This window comes from Gadus chalcogrammus, chromosome 1 (genome assembly GCF_026213295.1).
Source record: "Gadus chalcogrammus isolate NIFS_2021 chromosome 1, NIFS_Gcha_1.0, whole genome shotgun sequence".
In the NCBI taxonomy this organism is placed as follows: domain Eukaryota; kingdom Metazoa; phylum Chordata; class Actinopteri; order Gadiformes; family Gadidae; genus Gadus; species Gadus chalcogrammus.
In genome coordinates, this window is record NC_079412.1 from 8,800,645 (window position 1) to 8,820,033 (window position 19,389).

General features: G+C 41.1%; 3 protein-coding genes across 13 annotated transcripts; 1 reads left to right on the forward strand and 2 right to left on the reverse strand.

Annotated features, from left to right (window-relative positions):
* Positions 1–1,103: 1,103 nt before the first annotated feature.
* cbx5 (chromobox homolog 5 (HP1 alpha homolog, Drosophila)) lies at positions 1,104–8,826 on the reverse strand. The gene is made up of 5 exons (XM_056587340.1): positions 8,650–8,826; positions 7,975–8,165; positions 7,651–7,879; positions 7,265–7,365; positions 1,104–3,174 (listed from the first exon to the last, which is right to left on the reverse strand). The coding sequence occupies exons 2-5, from the start codon at positions 8,103–8,105 to the stop codon at positions 3,033–3,035; spliced, it is 603 nt and encodes a 200-aa protein (XP_056443315.1). The 5' UTR covers positions 8,106–8,165; positions 8,650–8,826; the 3' UTR covers positions 1,104–3,032.
* A 756-nt stretch (positions 8,827–9,582) lies between these two features.
* hnrnpa1b (heterogeneous nuclear ribonucleoprotein A1b) lies at positions 9,583–14,146 on the forward strand. Of its 10 annotated transcripts, none has more exons than XR_008895201.1 (12): positions 9,583–9,691; positions 10,169–10,294; positions 10,387–10,533; positions 10,645–10,855; positions 10,957–11,040; positions 11,130–11,207; positions 11,307–11,378; positions 11,460–11,663; positions 11,729–11,929; positions 12,010–12,102; positions 12,288–13,262; positions 13,344–14,144. XR_008895201.1 is itself a non-coding variant. In XM_056587403.1 (11 exons), exons 1-10 carry the CDS (start codon positions 9,680–9,682, stop codon positions 12,090–12,092), a joined length of 1,179 nt encoding a protein of 392 aa, XP_056443378.1. In that variant the 5' UTR covers positions 9,583–9,679; the 3' UTR covers positions 12,093–12,102; positions 12,288–14,146. The 10 variants fall into 10 exon arrangements, 8 of the variants coding, with proteins under 8 accessions (XP_056443378.1, XP_056443384.1, XP_056443345.1 ...); XR_008895202.1 differs by having other exon boundaries at positions 13,200–13,262; positions 13,344–14,131; XM_056587403.1 differs by having other exon boundaries at positions 11,130–11,168; positions 12,288–14,146.
* nfe2 (nuclear factor, erythroid 2) lies at positions 13,176–17,179 on the reverse strand. 2 transcript variants are annotated; one of them, XM_056587350.1, is made up of 4 exons: positions 16,981–17,179; positions 15,813–15,888; positions 15,579–15,722; positions 13,176–14,795 (listed from the first exon to the last, which is right to left on the reverse strand). In XM_056587350.1, the coding sequence occupies exons 2-4, from the start codon at positions 15,858–15,860 to the stop codon at positions 13,581–13,583; spliced, it is 1,407 nt and encodes a 468-aa protein (XP_056443325.1). In that variant the 5' UTR covers positions 15,861–15,888; positions 16,981–17,179; the 3' UTR covers positions 13,176–13,580. The 2 variants fall into 2 exon arrangements, with proteins under 2 accessions (XP_056443325.1, XP_056443334.1); XM_056587359.1 differs by lacking the exons at positions 15,813–15,888; positions 16,981–17,179 and having other exon boundaries at positions 15,579–15,802.
* Between the last annotated feature and the right edge of the window lie 2,210 nt (positions 17,180–19,389).

Below are 19,389 nucleotides of genomic sequence, written 5' to 3' on the forward strand. Positions count from 1 at the left end.
TAATGCAGCGAAAACAACCTTACCCCAACTCTCGTACGCGTACACCAATCTACGGGCATCAATTCACTTTTCAATAGAAGTCATAGGAAGGGTCTATCGAATGTGTCTGTCTAGCGAGGCATCTTATCAGCCAAGGAACAGCATAAACATCAAAATTCTAGACCTGAGTATATGCACATTTTTTATATTTCCCATTACGTTTGTTTATGTGCATTTATCACGTATATATTTTTTTCATATCGCCTTTTGCAACGTAACCATGCACCGAAACCAAACCCCCTGGATTGCGGGTTACAGGCAGCACAGTGTAGGTCCACCCCCGGAACCCCCCCGTCCAAACCCATTGGGCCAGGTTTGTCAGCAGAGCTCTCGGCGCCATAAAATAGCATGCTGCTCGAGCCCTTAGCCAGACTTAATGGTCCCAGGGGCTGAGCGTTTACTAGTGACCTTTGAATTCCATTTGGAGTGGAACAGCCTCTTTTTCTGCTAGGAAAATTCCATCGCCTAAGAGGTGGAGCGATGCACCACTCTGTTGGTCCGTGCACATAGTGTATGTATGTGTGTGTATGTAAAGATCACATCCAAAGCCCATTTATTTGGCGGGGAAGATTAATACGGGACACACATTCACAGTGCAGATAAATAGACGTGTGTGCAGTGTGGGGGAGGCACTCTTTTTAGTAAATGCTCAAATTAAACCCAAAATAATTCACAAATCAAAAAGTGTGAGTTGATATTAATGCAGAATAGATTTAGCATTATAAGACATAACTAAACTACATTTAGATTGTGCAAGTACAAATCTAAACATGAATGTTCACCCGTTAAAATGGATTCATAACATTAAATCTATTAGGGGCTCTGTGGAATGATCCTTTTTATGAGTTTTAGTGTTTTATGGCCAACATGAAGTGTTTGTCTTGTAAATGGTTTGTATTAAGGACGCGTGGTTATATCTCATTTTATGCCAAACAACGTCCCCTGCTGGAAGAATCTAGCCAACGTTATGGAATTATTCAGTAAATAAACCGCTTTGGATTACAGCCAAAGTCCGTCACAAATGCTACCCGTGTTTGCAGACAATTGAGAATGCGATTTACAAATAGAAATAAAGCAGAGACGCAATTAAACCCTTAAATAATAAACTTCCATTGCAAAACACTGGAATTGTTTATTAAAGATTGATACTATAGAATCGGGGTCCAACTGTTAAAATTCTGACAAGATTGGTTAGATGTCTTCAAGCAATGGCTAAAATATGAAGGGCTGAATTGAAAGTAAATTATAGCTAACAAAAATCCTTAAGTTTAAATTACATGATTTAAGTTATACATTTGATCCAGATCCATTATTTACAGTTGGTTGGTTACACTGGCTCAACACACAGAAGGCATACATCCCATTTCAAAAAGCAACAACTAAGCATCGACAATAGAATCACACTGCATGCTCATTGCCTTAAACAGTTTAGGAAGGAAAAAAAAAAGCACACCACTATAAAGACATTTGAATTTGGTCCTTTTTTTGAAGAAAATAAAAACCTGAATGCCCTATTGGGATAGAGGATACTGCAGTTGGACAAAGGAACACAGGTTTACTACAATATTCAAAAATCACATGTTACAATAAACCAAGTATATGAACACTTCAGACGCATGTCCTGTATGGTTACAAGAGTAGCAAAGACAAGTCCCCTAAACATGGAGGTTACACTTCTGGTGTCGTTGAATGAACTTAAGTACAATCACAATTACAGGGCCTTATAAATGGACGATGGTTGCCTGAAGCAAATAAAAATAAAAAGCCATCTAAAAATACCTTTCTCCACAAGGTGGCAGACTAAAATGACTGAGGAATGCTGGTTCTGTATGGAGATTGTCTGGGAATTCACAACATTAAGGGGTAAGAGGGTTCCGTTATGATGCGCCTGGATTCCACATATTTATATTTGAAAGGAGCAAAGAATCGTTTTATTTGAACTCTTTATACGAGTGCATAACAAATGTACAAATCCGGAAAAGACAACCACAAAAAAGAAAGCATCAAGAAATCTGATGCCCATCAGCAAGAGGATTGCCTTTACAAACACCAATATTACCCCTACTACACCTCATTAAATATCTGGAGAGCCATCAGGCTATAACATGAAATGGATTAGTGTGGAGTCCATTTTTAAAACCGTCAATAGAAAGTAAAAGTGCACAGGATGCAATAAGGTAAATGCTGAATATTGCGAATATCATCAGAAGAGGGTGGTATTTTGGCAATATTTAATACAACCTTAAAATGTACAAAAAGGAAAAACAAATGAAACAGACTTGTCTCCAAATTGATATCTGTAGTTAAAACATTCAGGAAGCTGCAGCTACAGAGGCAGACCAGACTGGAAAAAGACAAAGTCACTGAACCAAAGCACAGCTACATCTCAAGTGGACTGAATGCCTACATGTCCATGCAAATGCCAAAGAATAAAAATGGAGTCAGGTCATCTCTTTTCACATTAAAACTACAAACACATCAAAATGAAAAAAAATGGTACAATGCAATAACTCCCTCCAGCAGGATGTCTACCACCTTCTCTGGGTCCTCTTTGATCATTTTCAGCCATGTGGGGGCGCTCTGTGATGACCGATGCATGGGTCATCGCCGGAGATATAGCAGAGTGTCAGAGTGTTACGCCGTGTTCACACTGTACACGTCCGTCAGCGGATGACAGAGGATATGTCTGACATACGGGGGACGCGAACTGATTGGCCGAGGGCTCCGTCGCTGCCTGAAAAGTTTAACATTTCTAAACTCTTTGATGCAGGCAACGGAGCCGACAGAACGGACGGACCCACAATGCATTCCGAGAGCGCATGCAAAGTCAATGAGATCCGTCAACGGAGGTGTGCAGTGTGAACGCAGCGTTAGGGGTGAGGGTGCTCCAGTTGCCAAGGTTACTGGCCATCATTATGGAAAAGATGAGGTTCTGAAAATGTCAAATCTGTCCCTGCGTCAGAGGGTCTCTGTTTCCACAGCAGGCGCCGTGCTCACACACTCACAGCATCCTTCTCCTTCTTGTCGCCGTCTTCGTGCCAGGTGAGGCGCTCCTCGTAGAAGGTGATGACGATCTGAGGGCACTTGTGATTGGCTTCCTTAGCGAGCACAAGATCCGCCTCGTCCGAGTCTTTCCTACACGACACCAGAACGAAGGAGATCAGTTCAATGCAAAAGGACTAATGGGACCATGGTTGGACTAGGGCCCCTCGGACCCTCTAGGGAGGGGGCCAGAAGAAAATGTACCTTTTTTTTTTTTTACATTTTATATTAAATTCATCAATCTGCTGCACTAGAGAGCAGTTCTCTAGAAGACAATTATATCATAAACACATGCATGGTGATGAAAAGTATAAACCAAATCCAAAGACCACTTGTAGATTGAGTTGCATTAGAAGGCCTCCCTGCAGAACCCTACCTAGGAACGTGATACTTTTCCACCGCAGGAACCAGGGTCTAAATTAAGTTCCTGGGACATTATTTCTCCCCCCCAAAGGTAGCTTTCGATAAAACAGTTGTATGCAATTGTATGGCAACAGTCTTGTTATGGATAAACTTCCTCCAAAAGAGGGACAGCCTTCATTTAGTTATCAAACAGGGAAACAACCTTAAAACTAACGCCTCAAAAGCTGGATGTAGTAACGATTGCACACCTATAATCCCCTCACCCGCAAACTTCCCTTTGCGCCAATATTTTACACTTGGATTTAAATTTAACTATCATAATTGAATCTTCTTCTTAACACATATTTTTTTTATGAAAGTACTGAGCATACATTCCTATTCACTCTAAAGCAGATTGGATACATTTGTCATCTTCACTGCCGTGATACTTAATTGAAAATGGTGCATATTTGCACTGCGATACATACTGTAGTTGGTGCGATATTGTTGGTCAGATATTTCCCTCACTATTTCTCGCTGGTCTTTCAGCCATTATGTGCCTGATGTACAAGGACCTTCATTTGCCCAACCTTTGCGGATCTTTAGATAGCATCAGGAAATGCAGGCAATAAAAAAGGGGCTGAAGGAACCTTTAAGTCCCTTTAATGAAGTACGTGGGACTAAAAGTTCCAGATAATTTTGGTGGAAATTCAGCAACATAAGAAGAGTAATGTTGTGTAAGTGTTAACATTTGTATTAACATTTTTGGTACATAATGAAAAATCGAAATTTGACAGTCTAGGTCCCTAATGGGAAACAAAGGGAACTAAGTCGTGCCATCGTCAATAATGTTGGGTATGAAGAAATATATAATAATTGTAGAATTCTCAGGAACAGGGATATTGTACTGCAAGCATAATTACTAGTGTAGCTTAATCGTATTGCATGTGCAATATTGGTCTCAATTTTTATTACCACCTAAAAATAATGACAATATGCAAATATTCTGTAACTCTTGCCTGTAAGGGCATCCCTTACTGTCCGTCCACACCAGAAGCGAATTGAGCGACCAAATCGCCGGAAGTCATTCACTTTCTATGGGCAAGAGCGACCAGAGCGACCAAGCGACCAACGCTACCAGCGGCCAAAGTTGAGGCGACAGAGCGTCAAAAAGAAAGTTGAAAACTTTTTAACTTTATGCAACTGACATATATTTCGCTTCAGCGTACTAAACACTGACAGCCAATCGGAATGTAGACGCTCTTCGCTTGCGTGGGGATCCCAGGGAACATCGGCAGGCACTTTGGTTCCTACCTACCTTTATTCACTCACTGAACAAATGTCGGCTGAATGATTAATCGCGGCTGTAACTGGGCACCCGGTGTTGTCCGAACACACCCTTTTCAGTTCAGAGATCGAAACGCCATAGTGTTTGGATATCAAGTGATGATAAGCGGGAGGATTATAGGCTACATCTCAGAACGTTCGTTATTTAAGCGGGAATCATTATCATTTGCTCTACATGCCACCAATCTAACCAACCAATCGCGTGTAGCATGCTTTAAACAAAACAAAAAAAGTATTTTAAATCGTCACATAAACAAACTAATTGACAAGACGAGGGATAAAGACAAGGGAATATATCTCTTGTCTTTTATCCCTCTATTCCCCACTATTCACGGAGCCTGAGGTGAATAATTTTTAATAATAGTCTAGATAGATAGTCAAGTCCTTATTAATACCAAACGGACACAAATCGTCGGGAATCCCATTTAGGTGGTTTCGTCCCACAAGGACAGTAGACGACATACCACACAGAACAAGTCTGACTGGCTAATACACACATACATCACATTAAAACTATACACGCGTTGATAGATAGATAGACAGAAAGGCCTAGATAGATAGATAGATTCCATTATTTGCCTTGCGGAGCCAACCAGTCCTGTGCACGTATGCAAAAATTAGCCATGTGCCCCAACGTCTATTTGTTTTGAATGCGAGATGAGTGCAGATTCATGATTTGCAGATCCAGACGCAGTGAAACATATTTAACTACTACAGCACGCAGGTTTTTTGTTCGTGGTTGTAATTAGCCCTACATTTTTTTTTTAATATTGGGGGGGAATCACTGTCCTACTTGTCTGTCGAGAACGCACGTTATCGAACAAGCAAACCGTCTCGGCAATATGGCCAATGGGAGTGTATGGGAGTTCACTATTTGATGTGGCTGTCTGTAGGGCCTACTAAACCATACGCAGGTCCTTTAAATCGTCTGCATAATTGAATTGTACGTCATGGAGTGACTTGAGCGACCAAAGCGACATAAAAATTTGCAGCGGAAACTTTGTGAGCGTACCAGGAGCGTCTTTGACGCTTTGGGTCGCTCCTGGTGTGGACGTACAGTTACAGGCAAGAGTTGGAGGATATCAGCACATTCTAATAAGGGCTATCCTTTTGCATCCATGGCCCACAAATTTACTTGTGGGCCGCTGGTTCAAAATGTCTTGAACTATCAAAAATACTACTATTAGTACTCTGTAGAGCTGTTCTCCCCACTGAACTCCAATGGTATAAGCAACTTGAACAGTGGGGATCTCTACGTCCTTAATTACAACCAAATAAATCTCGAAATAGGGATGCAAGAGATACCAACCGAATAAACGCATTCAAAATCGTAACGAGTACTTTTCTTGGCACCCGTTTTAATTATTTGATGGTTTCCACCAATGCACACATATCTAAAGTCAGTTTAACCCATATTTTATACACAGTCTAGGTGCGTAACACCCACAGCAGAGAACAGTGATTTGATGTTATAGCCATTGAGAAACTTTTGAAATGAGATTCATACCAAGTTAGTTGCATTCTAGTCAGGCTTTTGTTTGAGGCATGGTACTTTGTCGTGTAGAAATGATTGCTGAATAGATAGTATAGACCCCTCGGCAGATATGCACCCCTGTACTCATATTGGTGATAAATTCTTTAGTTCTCCACTTCAAATCGTAACTCGGGTGTGTGAATATCTATTCAGTATCCAACATATATTTATAAATAGATAGACCATAAAACTACAATTTGAGATATGATTAATTTAACGTTATCAATAAGATGCTAGACATTTTGCTTAATAAAAAAAAAAGAGTCTTCAACATCTTGAAGACACATCCCAATGGCCGCCGCCATTTTCATAGCAACGGGCATTTGAATGTCTGTGAATGTGTTTGCAGTAATGTTTTTTGGTCCTTGGTCATTGTTTTTTGGTCAGACATTGTGGTTTAGGACACTGCTACATAGTTTCTCAAGTGAGACTGGTAAAATTAGGGTTTTCATTAGCCCAAGTTACGGTATATTTACCCAGCAGTGCAACGCCCCGTTGAAGGCACTGCATGCGCGGCAGGCCCATAACAAACTCAATCTGTAGAATATAATTATTTATACTCATTTGTTTTGTTTGGCTGTGACACTTTGGTTTAGAGAATAAAATGAGTGATCTTAGTTAGTCAAATACTTTGTGAACCAAAACCTTTTGATACCAAGGTGAACAATTATGTGATTAATGTGGGAAAGAATACGGCCGAAGTATGAGAAACATCTACATAGGAGGGCTTCAAAATTTGACTTTGCGTATAATACACGACTAGTGGCCACCCTCAAGGAGGTCTTTTAATACATGATCAATGAGGGCAGACCTACTCGACACTGTTTAACCGGTAAAAATTTGTATCATTGTATAAGCTAACCAAAGATTCCCCAAAGATTTTGGCTCTTTAGAATATTGCATTAGAGCAATAACTATAGACTATGATCTTCTATTAAATCATAAAAACCAAAGACCCACCATTTCATGAGGAACATCAAGTCCCCACATGAATCTGTAGCTCCAATGATCTTCTCTGGTTCCAGTCCTCTCTCAAAGCCACGCGCTACAAGAACTTCATCCTGAAAGACACATACAATAACTCTTTATAGTCCCTCTTATTGTCATATTGAAGCAGCTGATTCAAGAATGTGTTGCCATCTTCCAACAGGTCCTCAATAAGCATTAACATCATCACTTCTCTTGTATAATTATGCGAGCGATCAATGTTTATTCCAGTACGAGATTTTTATCCTAATTATCTAGGCCAGATAATTGTAACAAGCGTTAAGTTCCCATCTTCAAATGAAATCTTAGGCAGTGTCTTGTTTTCTTCCTCTTTGTAAAACTGGCCATGAGATACTTACTTCCTTCTTCTTCTTGGGCTTACTACCACCTTCCTCATCATCAGAGTGTTTTTTCTTTGAGCCACTCGTTTCTTTTTCTTTGGAGCGTGACACATTTGTGCAGGACTTGCTCGCACTGCTAGGCGTAGAGGTTCCACTAGTGCTGCTGCTCTTCTTGTAGGTCTTCATGAACTCAGAAATCAACTCGGGACAGTCAAGATTTTTCTCTGGTTCCCAGGTGTTGTGCTTCCTGTACAATACAACAACGAAAATCACAGAAGGTCGTTTATAAACCCCCTCGAGTCCAAACATTAAACATTGAATAAAATGCACCATCAAACTTACTCTGAATATCCCTTCCATTTAAGGAAGAACTCCACTCTGCTTTTCACTACTCTTCTGTCCAGCACTTTCTCAACAACATACTCTTCCTCTTGGGAGGAGGATGAATCGTCTTCGCGAGATTTCTTGCCCATTGCAACCAGTTCACTTATTGACCCTTAAAAAATGCCTTGTAAAGGGACAAACACTTCACCCTGGCGTGTATAGAAAAAAGACATGCGTAAATAAATGAATGCCAAGTCAGATTTGTCTATTAAATAATCGAGAACTATCAATAATACTATGAAATACTGTCCATGATGTTATATGAAAGTCTGTTAGCACACATACGATAACATTAGCCACTAGCTTCCTTTATGCATTATGCTACCAGACGGTTTATCAGACGTTTGTGAGACTGTAATTCGTTTTAATTATACACTTTTCACACACAACGACAAGTGAAGTGATGTTCAACAACACACTACAGATCAACAGCAAGAGGTAAGAGTCGTAAATAGGACATTTAGTCATCGGATTGCCAGCTAGCTGCTCTGCTCTGAGAGGAAGACACTGGTAAAGCCGGTAGCATTAGCACTTAGCTCGTTGATCTAAAAATGGAGCGAGTTCATAAAGGCCCCCAGCTAGGATACTTCAAAATATAATATTTGTATGTGTAGGATAACATGTGGAACTGACCTTATAAACGCAGGTTGACGTGCACGACTGTGGAGGGTACAGCTGTCCTGGTCGCTCCGGGGTAACCTCTGGCATGGATGACTAGAATCTAAGGCCGGACGGAAAAGCGCGGGTTGAAGAGCAGAGGGAAGCCACGCCCCTCCGTCAGCTGATGGGGCCTCAGACTAGGCATATACCGCTCTGCCTGGGCTATTTACCGTTGTCTCAATTGTACACACACACGCACGCACACGCACGCACACGCACGCACACGCACGCACACGCACACACACATGCACACGCACACAGGTATTGCCAGGTAAGTTCACACATACTAGAGGAAATTTAAATATAAAAAATAAGTATGCATTTACGATGTATGTTAGCATGCACACACACACACACACACACACACACACACACACACACACACACACACACACACCACACACACCACACACACACACACACACACACACACACACACACACACACACACACACACACACACACACGTATTGCCAGGTAAGATTGCACATACTAGGATTTGCACATACGAGAGGGAAGTAAATTATACAAAATAAGTATGTATTTGTTTCATCTCACCTGTAACGTGCACGTTTTTTCAAATGAAATGACATATGGTAACACTGTGATCAAGCAAAAAGGACGGCTTTCATGAAAAGAACGATGATACACAATTAACCACTTCACAGGGATAATGCCGTTGTAGAGTTTTTCCGTTGACTTAGTTTCATTGATTGACAAATAATAATCACGATTTTTGACGTTAGCCTTATCGTTCCTTTTCTGGACCGGGGTCATAGACCTTTTTATTCCAAAAATGTTATTAGTTGCAAGCTTTGATTGAAATCCTTTTCGTCCACTACATGTTTCCGTACACGATGACGGGGGAAAGCGGGAAACGTCCACCAATCGGTGAGGGTGAGGGGCGGGTCTTGTGTATTTATGAGCATACTGGACCCTTTTGGTTCGTACGCACATTCTCCATTCGCCACTGTCGCGCAGTCTTTAAGTATACTGCAGCAAGATGTCGAAAGATGTAAGTACTTTTTATTCACAACTTCGCCGGTATGCATATTACAGCTATGTCCGACATGAATTTGTTTTGATAGTGTGTATAAAAGGAAAAATGTAGTATATCCTCATGGTAAATGGCGCAGTACCGTTTTTTTTCATTATCAAGCCGCCATCTTACAAAAAGTAGGCCGCATGGCCCATTGTTCATTTTTTTTTTCTTATTGTGAATCAAATGGTCTCTTTTATCAATTGGGTGATTTGGTAACGACGCCGGTATTGCGGCATGGTCCCCGGCCAGCCAGTGTTGTGTGTTTCAAAAAAGATGTCTTATTGAATCTTAAAATTGTATCCAGTAATGGCGGCGCAGCGTCCACCCTCCTCCACCCTCTTGTGTAACGTGTAGGGCCTTGCTACTGAAAACTATTCGTTAGCCTAGCAATAGCAGACTCTTCAGCTTTGTTATGAAGCGACTGAATAAGCGTTTTGTTTTTCTTTTCAGCATGATCAAGGCGCACGGGAACCGGAGCAGCTCCGCAAGCTCTTCATCGGAGGACTGAGTTTTGAGACCACAGACGAGAGCTTGCGAGCCCATTTTGAACAATGGGGTACACTCACCGACTGCGTGGTTAGTATGGTGTTAATGATTAACCTTTATGCAAGGTCCTCTGTCGCTAATGGGTGATTTTTAATTAATGTGAATGTAATTGTGTTTTCAAGGTGATGAGGGATACTGGCAGCAAAAGGTCCAGGGGATTCGGCTTTGTGACCTACTCCACTGTGGAAGAAGTGGATGCTGGTATGGATGCACGGCCTCATAAGGTTGATGGCAGGATGGTAGAGCCCAAGAGAGCGGTTTCCAGAGAGGTTAATTTAATTTTGATTTGATTTTTTTACACATTCACTATTGTAGTAAAACGATTTGCTTGTATTCTGTGTTGTGGAACGATGTATTTTCTCACTGTCTTCTTACTTCAGGACTCCAATAAACCCGGTGCCCACGTAACGGTCAAGAAGATTTTCGTTGGCGGCATCAAAGAAGACACAGAGGAAGCACAGCTGCGAGACTACTTCAGTCAGTTTGGAAAGATTGACTTGGTTGAAATTATGACCGACCGCAACACGGGCAAGAGGCGAGGCTTTGCATTCGTTACGTTTGATGACCACGATTCCGTGGACAGGATTGTCAGTAAGTAAATGGCCAACAAATATGATGTGTGACTTAATAGTAGTTGCTATATTCATGTTTTATACGTTATTAAAACATGCATGCTTTATTTTTATTTGCAGTTCAGAAATACCACACAGTCAACTGCCACAATTGTGAGGTGAGGAAGGCCCTCTCGAAGCAAGAGATGCAGAATACGGGCATGAGTAAGAGGCTTATTTCAGCACTATACATCCATGCGTTATTATCTTTATTTATTATGTCCCAGAACTTCACACTTCTTGTTCACCCTCAGGTCGCCCTGGTAACTTCAACAGAGGCGGTGGCTATGGAGGTAATGATTTTGGCCGCGATGGATACTTCGGTGACCGTGGTATGTGGTGGTAGCGCCACCAAATTTGATAATACTTTTTGAATTTCTTACAATTTTTTTTTTTTGTTGAGACTAAGATTCCAACTATTGTCTTTGAAGGTGGAAGAGGTGGAGGATACGGTGGTGACAATTACAACAATGGCTACGGCGGGGGAGATGGTGATAACCTAGGTTGGCGTCTTTCCCTTAGAACTACTCTATGAATGATGCATGGTTAACCACTCTAATATTAACACAAACAATTCCCCTTAGGCGCTGCTGATGTACTCAATACATCTGTTGCAGGTTACGGAGGAGGTGGTGGATACGGAGGTGGTGGCGGTGGGAACCGTGGCTATGGAGGGGGACAAGGCTATGGCAACCAGGGTGGAGGTGGCGGAGGCGGTTATGGTGGAAACGGCTACGATGGCTACAACAACGGTAATGGAAATGGAAACTACGGCGGTGGTGGTGGAGGTGAGTTCATTATTCTCCTCTCCCCATAATGCAACGGGTTTTCTAAGGCGTTGTCTAATCAACAGATTCCTCTGTAGGTAACTACGGGAGTGGAGGAGGCGGCGGCGGTGGCAGCAGTGGAGGCAACGGCTACAATGATTTTGGCAACTACAACAACCAGTCGTCTAACTACGGCCCCATGAAAGGAACTAACTTTGGAGGTGGAGGCGGTGGTGGCAGTGGAGGAGGAGGAGGAGGTGGAGGACGGAACAGTGGGCCTTATGGTGGTATGTGACTGCATTATCGATTAGACGTGTGCCATTTATGAGCGGTTGGTATTTGATGCTTAATTCTGTTATTCTCTCAGGTGGCTATGGGGGTAGCACTGGCGGAGGCGGTGGCGGCGGATATGGTGGTGGTGGTGGTGGCGGATCTGGCAGACGGTTTTAACATTGACAAGGTAAGGGCTTTTGCTTGACCAAGTAAAATTCACTCTGAAACCAAGTTCATGTTTAAGTAGTGGAGATTATCTATACATGTAGCTCCCAAGTATTAAAAATCTCATCTCTAGTACAAATCTCTGGATGTCAGGTCATTGGAAGTGAAGTTCACAGTTTAACTATGTTGTTCCGTATTGTTCAACAGGACTGAGTACTTAGGAGAGGAGAGCAGAGCAAGCGACAGGGAAGGGCAGGTTGAGATGTACTGCTCAGCCAATGAGATGTACTGCTCAGTGATGTACATTAGGAGAATCATGGAGCTCATTTTTAATCAAAAAAATATGTGTCCAGGATTATTTTTTATGTTTCTGGAAAGGCATTCCAATGGGGTTTATGTAGATTTCTTTTTAAGTATGGTTTTTATTTTTGTGTATCTGCATTTAATCAAGTTGAAATAAAACACCTTTCAGTTTTTTTTAAACCGTTGTCTCGTTAGCCTCTTTGAGGGTTTGGGAGAGGGAGGGAACACTTGTCTCAGTTGGTGAGATGGCTCTTTGGGAATAAACCATCAGTGTAAGATATGTCCTGGGTGTATGTGGAATTTATGAAAAATTCAATAGTGGCAAATGATCTTGCTATAAACCTGCCACACACTTAAGTTGACCGAAGTGGTGCACGAGTACAATCAAAAAGCCTCACGGGCATACTGAGGACAGATGTTGGAGGGAAGAAAACATCCGGAGGAGGCTAGCGTACATGCCAGTCTTGAGGCTAGCCATGGAAGCCAGCTGAGGGAGGGAAGTAGCAAAACCGACCCCAGGAGCAAAGAAGCAGGGGAGTGAGAACAGTGCTGAGGCTAGCATGCAGCAGCTACCAAAGAGCTTTAAGGCTGTGTAGGTAAGACAAGACTTCTCCACTCCCGTTAGTTTGTTTACATACTGTGTTCTGTAGTTGGTAGCAAGTTACGTGGCAGAGTATTAAACTTTGAAAACATTTATTTCCTTATAGCGTCTAAGAACTGGCTGTTATCCTTTGCAAATGTTATGCATGCTAAATCCTAATAAATTACAATTTTATAGATAAAAGCCTTCCTCACGCTTGGTATCTCATTTTACAGGGGAATTGGCATTGCGCTGCTGCAACATTGAATGAATGACGGTGGATCAGGCACTTTATTAAGGTTTGTTTAAAGGGCGGTGTAGTAACAATACGAGCACATGACTGACTGTGTTCTAAACTTGTTCCCTGTATGCCACCATAGGTTTCATGGACAGATGGCGTTTGAGGCTGATATGCTTCAACAAATTGCATGGCTGCTGTGCGGTCTTTTTAACATTTCTAATAAAATATTTGTACAAAACGATGTATTTGTATTTTTAACAAAGTATTTCTCAAGAACAAATGTTTATTGATGTTACAAAATGCATGCCTTAAGCTTGCCAACTACGGAAAATTTAAATGAAATGAGCTGAGTTAATGATATACATTATGAAATTACTCAGCGTTGCTGCCTTCCTTGCATATTTTGCGGCACCAGGTAGACTTTATCATCAGGTGTCTGCTGTAGGCAGTACTCGTCTATCGAATATGGCTGACCGTGTTCATCCTTTAAATAGGTAAACACTTTACTGTAAAGGTCTGTGAGATGGCACTTTACAATAGCAAGGCTGTTTTGAAACTTTATTCTCTGCTGAGCCAGCTGCTCTTGGTGTGCTTGTAGCTGGTCCAGTTCTCCCTCAAGGTGAACTATATTCTCTAGCTTCCTCTTCCTGCAGTTCTGGGCAGCAACCTTGTTCTTCCCTCGCCGTCTTATATCCCTGACCAGAGCCAGCTGAGACTCAGACAGTGTGTGCTGTGTCAAGAGCTCATTGAAGTCGTCGACTGGCACGTTGATGATCTTTTCCGCAGTAAAGGGGATTTTCAGGGCTAGTGCGCGTCTCTCATCTCTGCTCAGTGGTGCTGGGTGGGTGTGGTTATCTTGTTGCTTCACATGCATGCTCTGATGAGAGCACCCTCTGCTGGACAACTCGGCGCCATCTATCTGGTCGTTCAAAGTATTTCCTTGGTAATGCTGGGGCTTGGGTAGAGGGGTCATAGAGTTGGGTTCATGATTAAAGTAAGGTTGAGAGGGGAGGTAAGAAGACTGGGCTGGGTGAGAATACAAATGATGGTGCAGCTGATGCTCCACAGTGAACCGTGACTGAGGCCTACTGGTTTGTAGACCATGACTCTCTCCATTGCTATACGTGATGCGTGCATCTGCGTTTGGGTATGATGTGGAGGCAATCTGGGCATCATCTGGGGAGGTTAGGGGAGGACTAGAACCCAAAGACAGGCCAGAGTCGGACTCAAGGTCATCCACAGAGCTATGATGCATGTTTGATCTGTGAGTAGTCCATGGCATATTTGTTCTGTTAGTGATACAGCCCATTTTCATCTGCTCTTTCCCTTCCAAATGATGGGTTGAAGCAGAGGAAGGCAGCATCCTGGGGCTGGGATGAGTAACATTGAGAGCAAACATTGCCTCGGCAGTGGAGCCCAGATGATGGCATGCTTGCCTCACCTCTGAGTAGGGTTCCTCATATTGAGCAGTGTTGGGTTCACATGCGGCTGAACGGGACTGGGTCATGCTGTAGTCCCCTATCGGGACCAGGGGAATGACAGAATTGTACGGTGATGGTTCATAGGAGCTCTCAGCTGGGACATTGAACTCCTGTAAAGAAAGGTATATGTAAATAGTTTGACTTTAGTAACTAACTTCATAAAAAAAAAAAATTGTACTGGCATGGCAACACATACAAATATTTAATGTACATGAAACATAAAAAAAAAAAAGTGTATTGTTCAGGGTAATTGTTGATCTGTATTGTTATTCTTCTGAATTAAAAGGCACCTGCCCCGCCATAGCACATCCCTCAGTGCAGCAGCCACCCAAAGCTTCTTCACTTCTTTCTTATGTATGATCAGGTTTCACATGGAAACAGATGGCCATTGTGCCATCGTTGGTTTTATGGGTAGCAGGTAGTGCTGCTACTAACCTACAGTTCTACACCCTTCCTATAATCACTCAATCATTCGTTATTACCCATCTGACTGCGGTCAACAATCATCAAGCAAAAATTGTATACCCTATGATTAAAAATCTGTTGTCCAATAATGTAATGTGTGATATGTGATTATGAATAAAATATTAGTTGTAATAAATGTATGAGCAAATGTAATTATGACTTAAGAACGTATTATTAAAATACAGCTTTTTATTTGCATCCTATAGAGACATTAATACACAATGTTACTATTGTAATATTAGTTAAAACGTCATTAAAATAACAAAAAAACTTTCTAATGCAGCCACAGGGTGAAACTTAGCATTCAGGATATATCTTTAATGTAAGTGTGAACATAGACAATAAGCTGATCTCCAAAGTACTCGTTTCGTCATGGCCTTCTTTTATGATGTCATCCAAGCATCAAATGGCAACAGAGCATATTTTACCTGTAGATCCGTGATGGTCATCAGCTCCTGCCAGGCCAAATCCATGTCCTGGCCCATGTCTTCTGCAATCCCATGAGGCCGCCCTCCCTGGAAGCTGGAGGTCATGGATGCGCTCCCGTACCGTCTCCCCGGGGCCCCCAAAGACTTTGCATAATGACAAAAAAGTGTTTACATTCAAACAAAAAGTACATCTCTGCAAGGGTTTCTCGTGCAATGGCTTTGAACCAGACTCACCTCACAAGTTCTCCTTAGTGGGAGAACATAGTTGGCTGTTGAACACATTCACAACGCTTTTTAACAGAGAGTCACCCTGGAGAAAATGAAAGGTATAAAGTGATGAATAGTGAGGCTATACTGTATAAATATTAAACACACATTTCTCTTAAACCATAAGCCCAATGCAAGTTTAATGTTACTTTACAACCACTGAGTTGGAAGTGATCACATTTAGACACGTGAGCACTGCAGTTTCGTTGAGTCGGCTCCTCCCATCAGCTGAAGTTCAGCAAGGCTCGGGCCTGATAAGACAATCTGCTGGGTGACAGTAGACTCTAGAAACCCAGAGTACGAGGTTTGGAGCTCAGCAGTAATTCGTCTTCTTATTCTCAATTGCACCAGGGGTTTTCTTATTGAAATTATGTGTCTCAGATTGTCAGCCAAGGACTTCGGTTCATCCATTTTTTTCAGTATTACCATGATTACTATCTAGGTTTTGGATTGCAAAAGGTAGATGTGCCTCTGAGACAAGCTCATTTAAGCCCTTACATTTAATAGTAAACTAACTTTAATGTGTTTACGCCAGGATGTGGGAAAAATGTCCCGTCCATAGGAATTCCATTAATAAAATGAGATTACTGTACGGTTAAAGTCCAGCCACCATTAATCTCTCTGAAAATGTAATATAGTATAGTAATTACAAAGGTGATTCATTTGTATAACTAAGGATAGTAATAACTTTTATTATTTAATAAGAATAATTAATACAAATGTACAAAGACACTGTCTATTTAGGCTTAGACTTACTTTACTGATACATATAAGCCTACAATATAGGGTCATGTCTTATATATTTTAAAGAGTACATTAACATTTGGGTTGAGTTAAGTGTGTGTACTTGGTAATAACACAATGGGCTATAATAGGTCAATATCGATAGTCTATATTTATATTATAACTCTTGATATGTCATGGCAATTTCTTCTACTGCCCATAATACGTACAATTTCTCTTGGTAAAACAGAATTGTTTGAGCATTAGCTGAATTTCCTATACATTTTACAATGATGGAACATTGATGGAATTAGATCATACTTGTGGTAGTGAACTGGTTTAAACTGTGTTTACGTTCATTTACATGAGACCTTGTATTGAGAGTATGTAGTTGTTAAGTAAAATAACATACCTGTATGTCATAACCTGCCTTCAACAGGTGAAATGGACGGAGAGTGGTGGTTCAGCTGTGAAACATAATCCTTGTAAATTAGAACTGAATGTCACTTTTGTTGGGTGTACCTTTTGTCGATGATCCCGTCCTTATATAAAAGCTGTTTGCTCTTACTTGCTATCCTATTCACTCTGTCTGTCTTAACCCTGCACAGCTACAGATACAGCCACTGGCATAAATGGGATGGGCCTACAAGAACCACGCAAACTTCCTGTAAAGCACCCACACCGCTCTTAGTAGTAAACTTATCCCTGAACCCCAAAATTTCCCGTTTCCCCACATGACAAACCACAAACCAACAGTCTGGCATTCAAAATAACAATCAGTCTGAAGTATTACCAAAAAAGGTAGTCATTTACAAACGGCAAGAAACTTGACATAACATACAGTTAACTTAAATAATAATTATTTTGGATGATGACTTGTATTCCATATCTCATTAACATTACGCTAACAATGGTTATATCTGTCATGTGCAGACTAAACAAGAACAATGATGGTACAAATGAATGGTGTATGAAATGTTTGATGCAGAGCACCTGGAACTAGAATGTATCTTGCAGAGATAGCCCTGTCCTAGCGGGGGTGGGTCGTAGGCTGGATTGAGACTTAGTTTAGGAGAGAAAGAATGTACACCTCCAGCAGGTAAGAAAGACTACATTGTTCCTATATCTGGCAAAGCAACCGCCAAGGGAGAGAGAGGAGCAGGGGGAGAATGGAAAGGAGCGTGTCTTACATAGCAAGTGACCATTAAAATCCTTAACAAAAAATCCCTTCATGGACCTGATCTGAATCTTTGTGAGCCGCAAGTGCAGACAAAGGCAATGTGTTAGGTAAAACTAGCATTTTGTTGGATGATTAAAGTGGAAATAGTGTTCACTAATCACTCAATGAAGAATCACAAGACAATTAAAATATGATTATTTGAAGGCCATCTATTGGACATTAGAATGTCAGATACTATAATAAACAAGATTAGTTACTATTTAATTTAACTGGTTGAACATTACATTTCTTTGGGTAATCCTCGAAGTTATACATTACATTATCCTCTATTAGGTTTTTTCCGCCAGAAATCTTCCTAAATCATGGAAAAATATATGTCTGGCCAGAATGTGGCAAAAACAATAGTAGTGATATCATTAATAAACTGAAAAAAAGTTTAATGGAGCCATAAATATCAATTGAATGTTGCCGTCGGTTGTTATCAACTTGTAACAACCAAACAGAAAACATCTGAACATCGAAAAAGTGCTCGTGGCACAATTTGGGTTTAGGCCCACAGTACATATTAGTTAATATAATCATCAAATGCATTCACATGTCATAACATGACATTTTGTCATATTGCCCAGCCAAATTGAATAGAATCAAGTTTTTTTTGTGCGTGTTATTGTTCTACGTTGGAAAGAGTAGGTGGCTGACAGAATCAAGAAAGGTGGATATCTACCAGGAATCAGAGAAGGGACTTCCCAACTGCAGCTCCTTGCACCCAGCCCCCTACCCACCGCCTAAGCCTGCCAAAGAGCAGCCTGTTATTACTTCAACCACAGTGGTTTTGAATCTGGACACTGCTCCCCGCCCTATCCCCTGTTTGTGTTTGTTTGCTTCAATTAGGTCTTTGACATCTCTTCTCCTCCTTGCTCCTATGGGCCTGCCCTGGCATCAAAAGGATCCTACATGCATTATCCTATAAATTCTGTGCCACACATAGCTGTCATGTCCGTCTCATCTCCAGAAGTAGGATAGAACCTTAAATTTCCTAAATGAGTTCATTTTTGTTTGAATCAGGCATTGTTGCTTTTTTTGTTTGGAGCTTGCATTCGCTGTGTTCAAATTAAGATGATATAATTAGGAAGCTTATCGTTTCTTCTCTCAATTGGTGTGGTCTTTACATTTCTGTCATTTAACATGGAGGTATGTGGCAACTGAGGTCTTGTTTTAGCAAACCAAAATCTGCTGTGTGAGACATTAGTGGAAAAACGGCCTCACCGCTGAACAAAAATGAGTGTATTCCTCTGGTTGTGGCATCAGGAAGGGGATATTTTAAGAATCAGCTGCTGGGAAACATGCTGGGAAAGAGTTAGTGATCACGTCTTATTCTTCCTTTATTCTGAATATTGACTAAACTAATGCTTGATGAGGTATGAGGCTTTATTTGAACAAAGATTGTGTGTCAAACATACTTCTGATTATTACTTAAAACGAAAATATATATCTTAAATCACCATAATGAAGATCATCATTGACTTCATGTCCTGAAAACTGTAGGGTGGCACAATATGTATGCTTAATTATAAACATGGGAAAAGTAATTAATGAAATAATTATTATATTTTTTGTTTCTTACTTACCAATTTTTTTTTT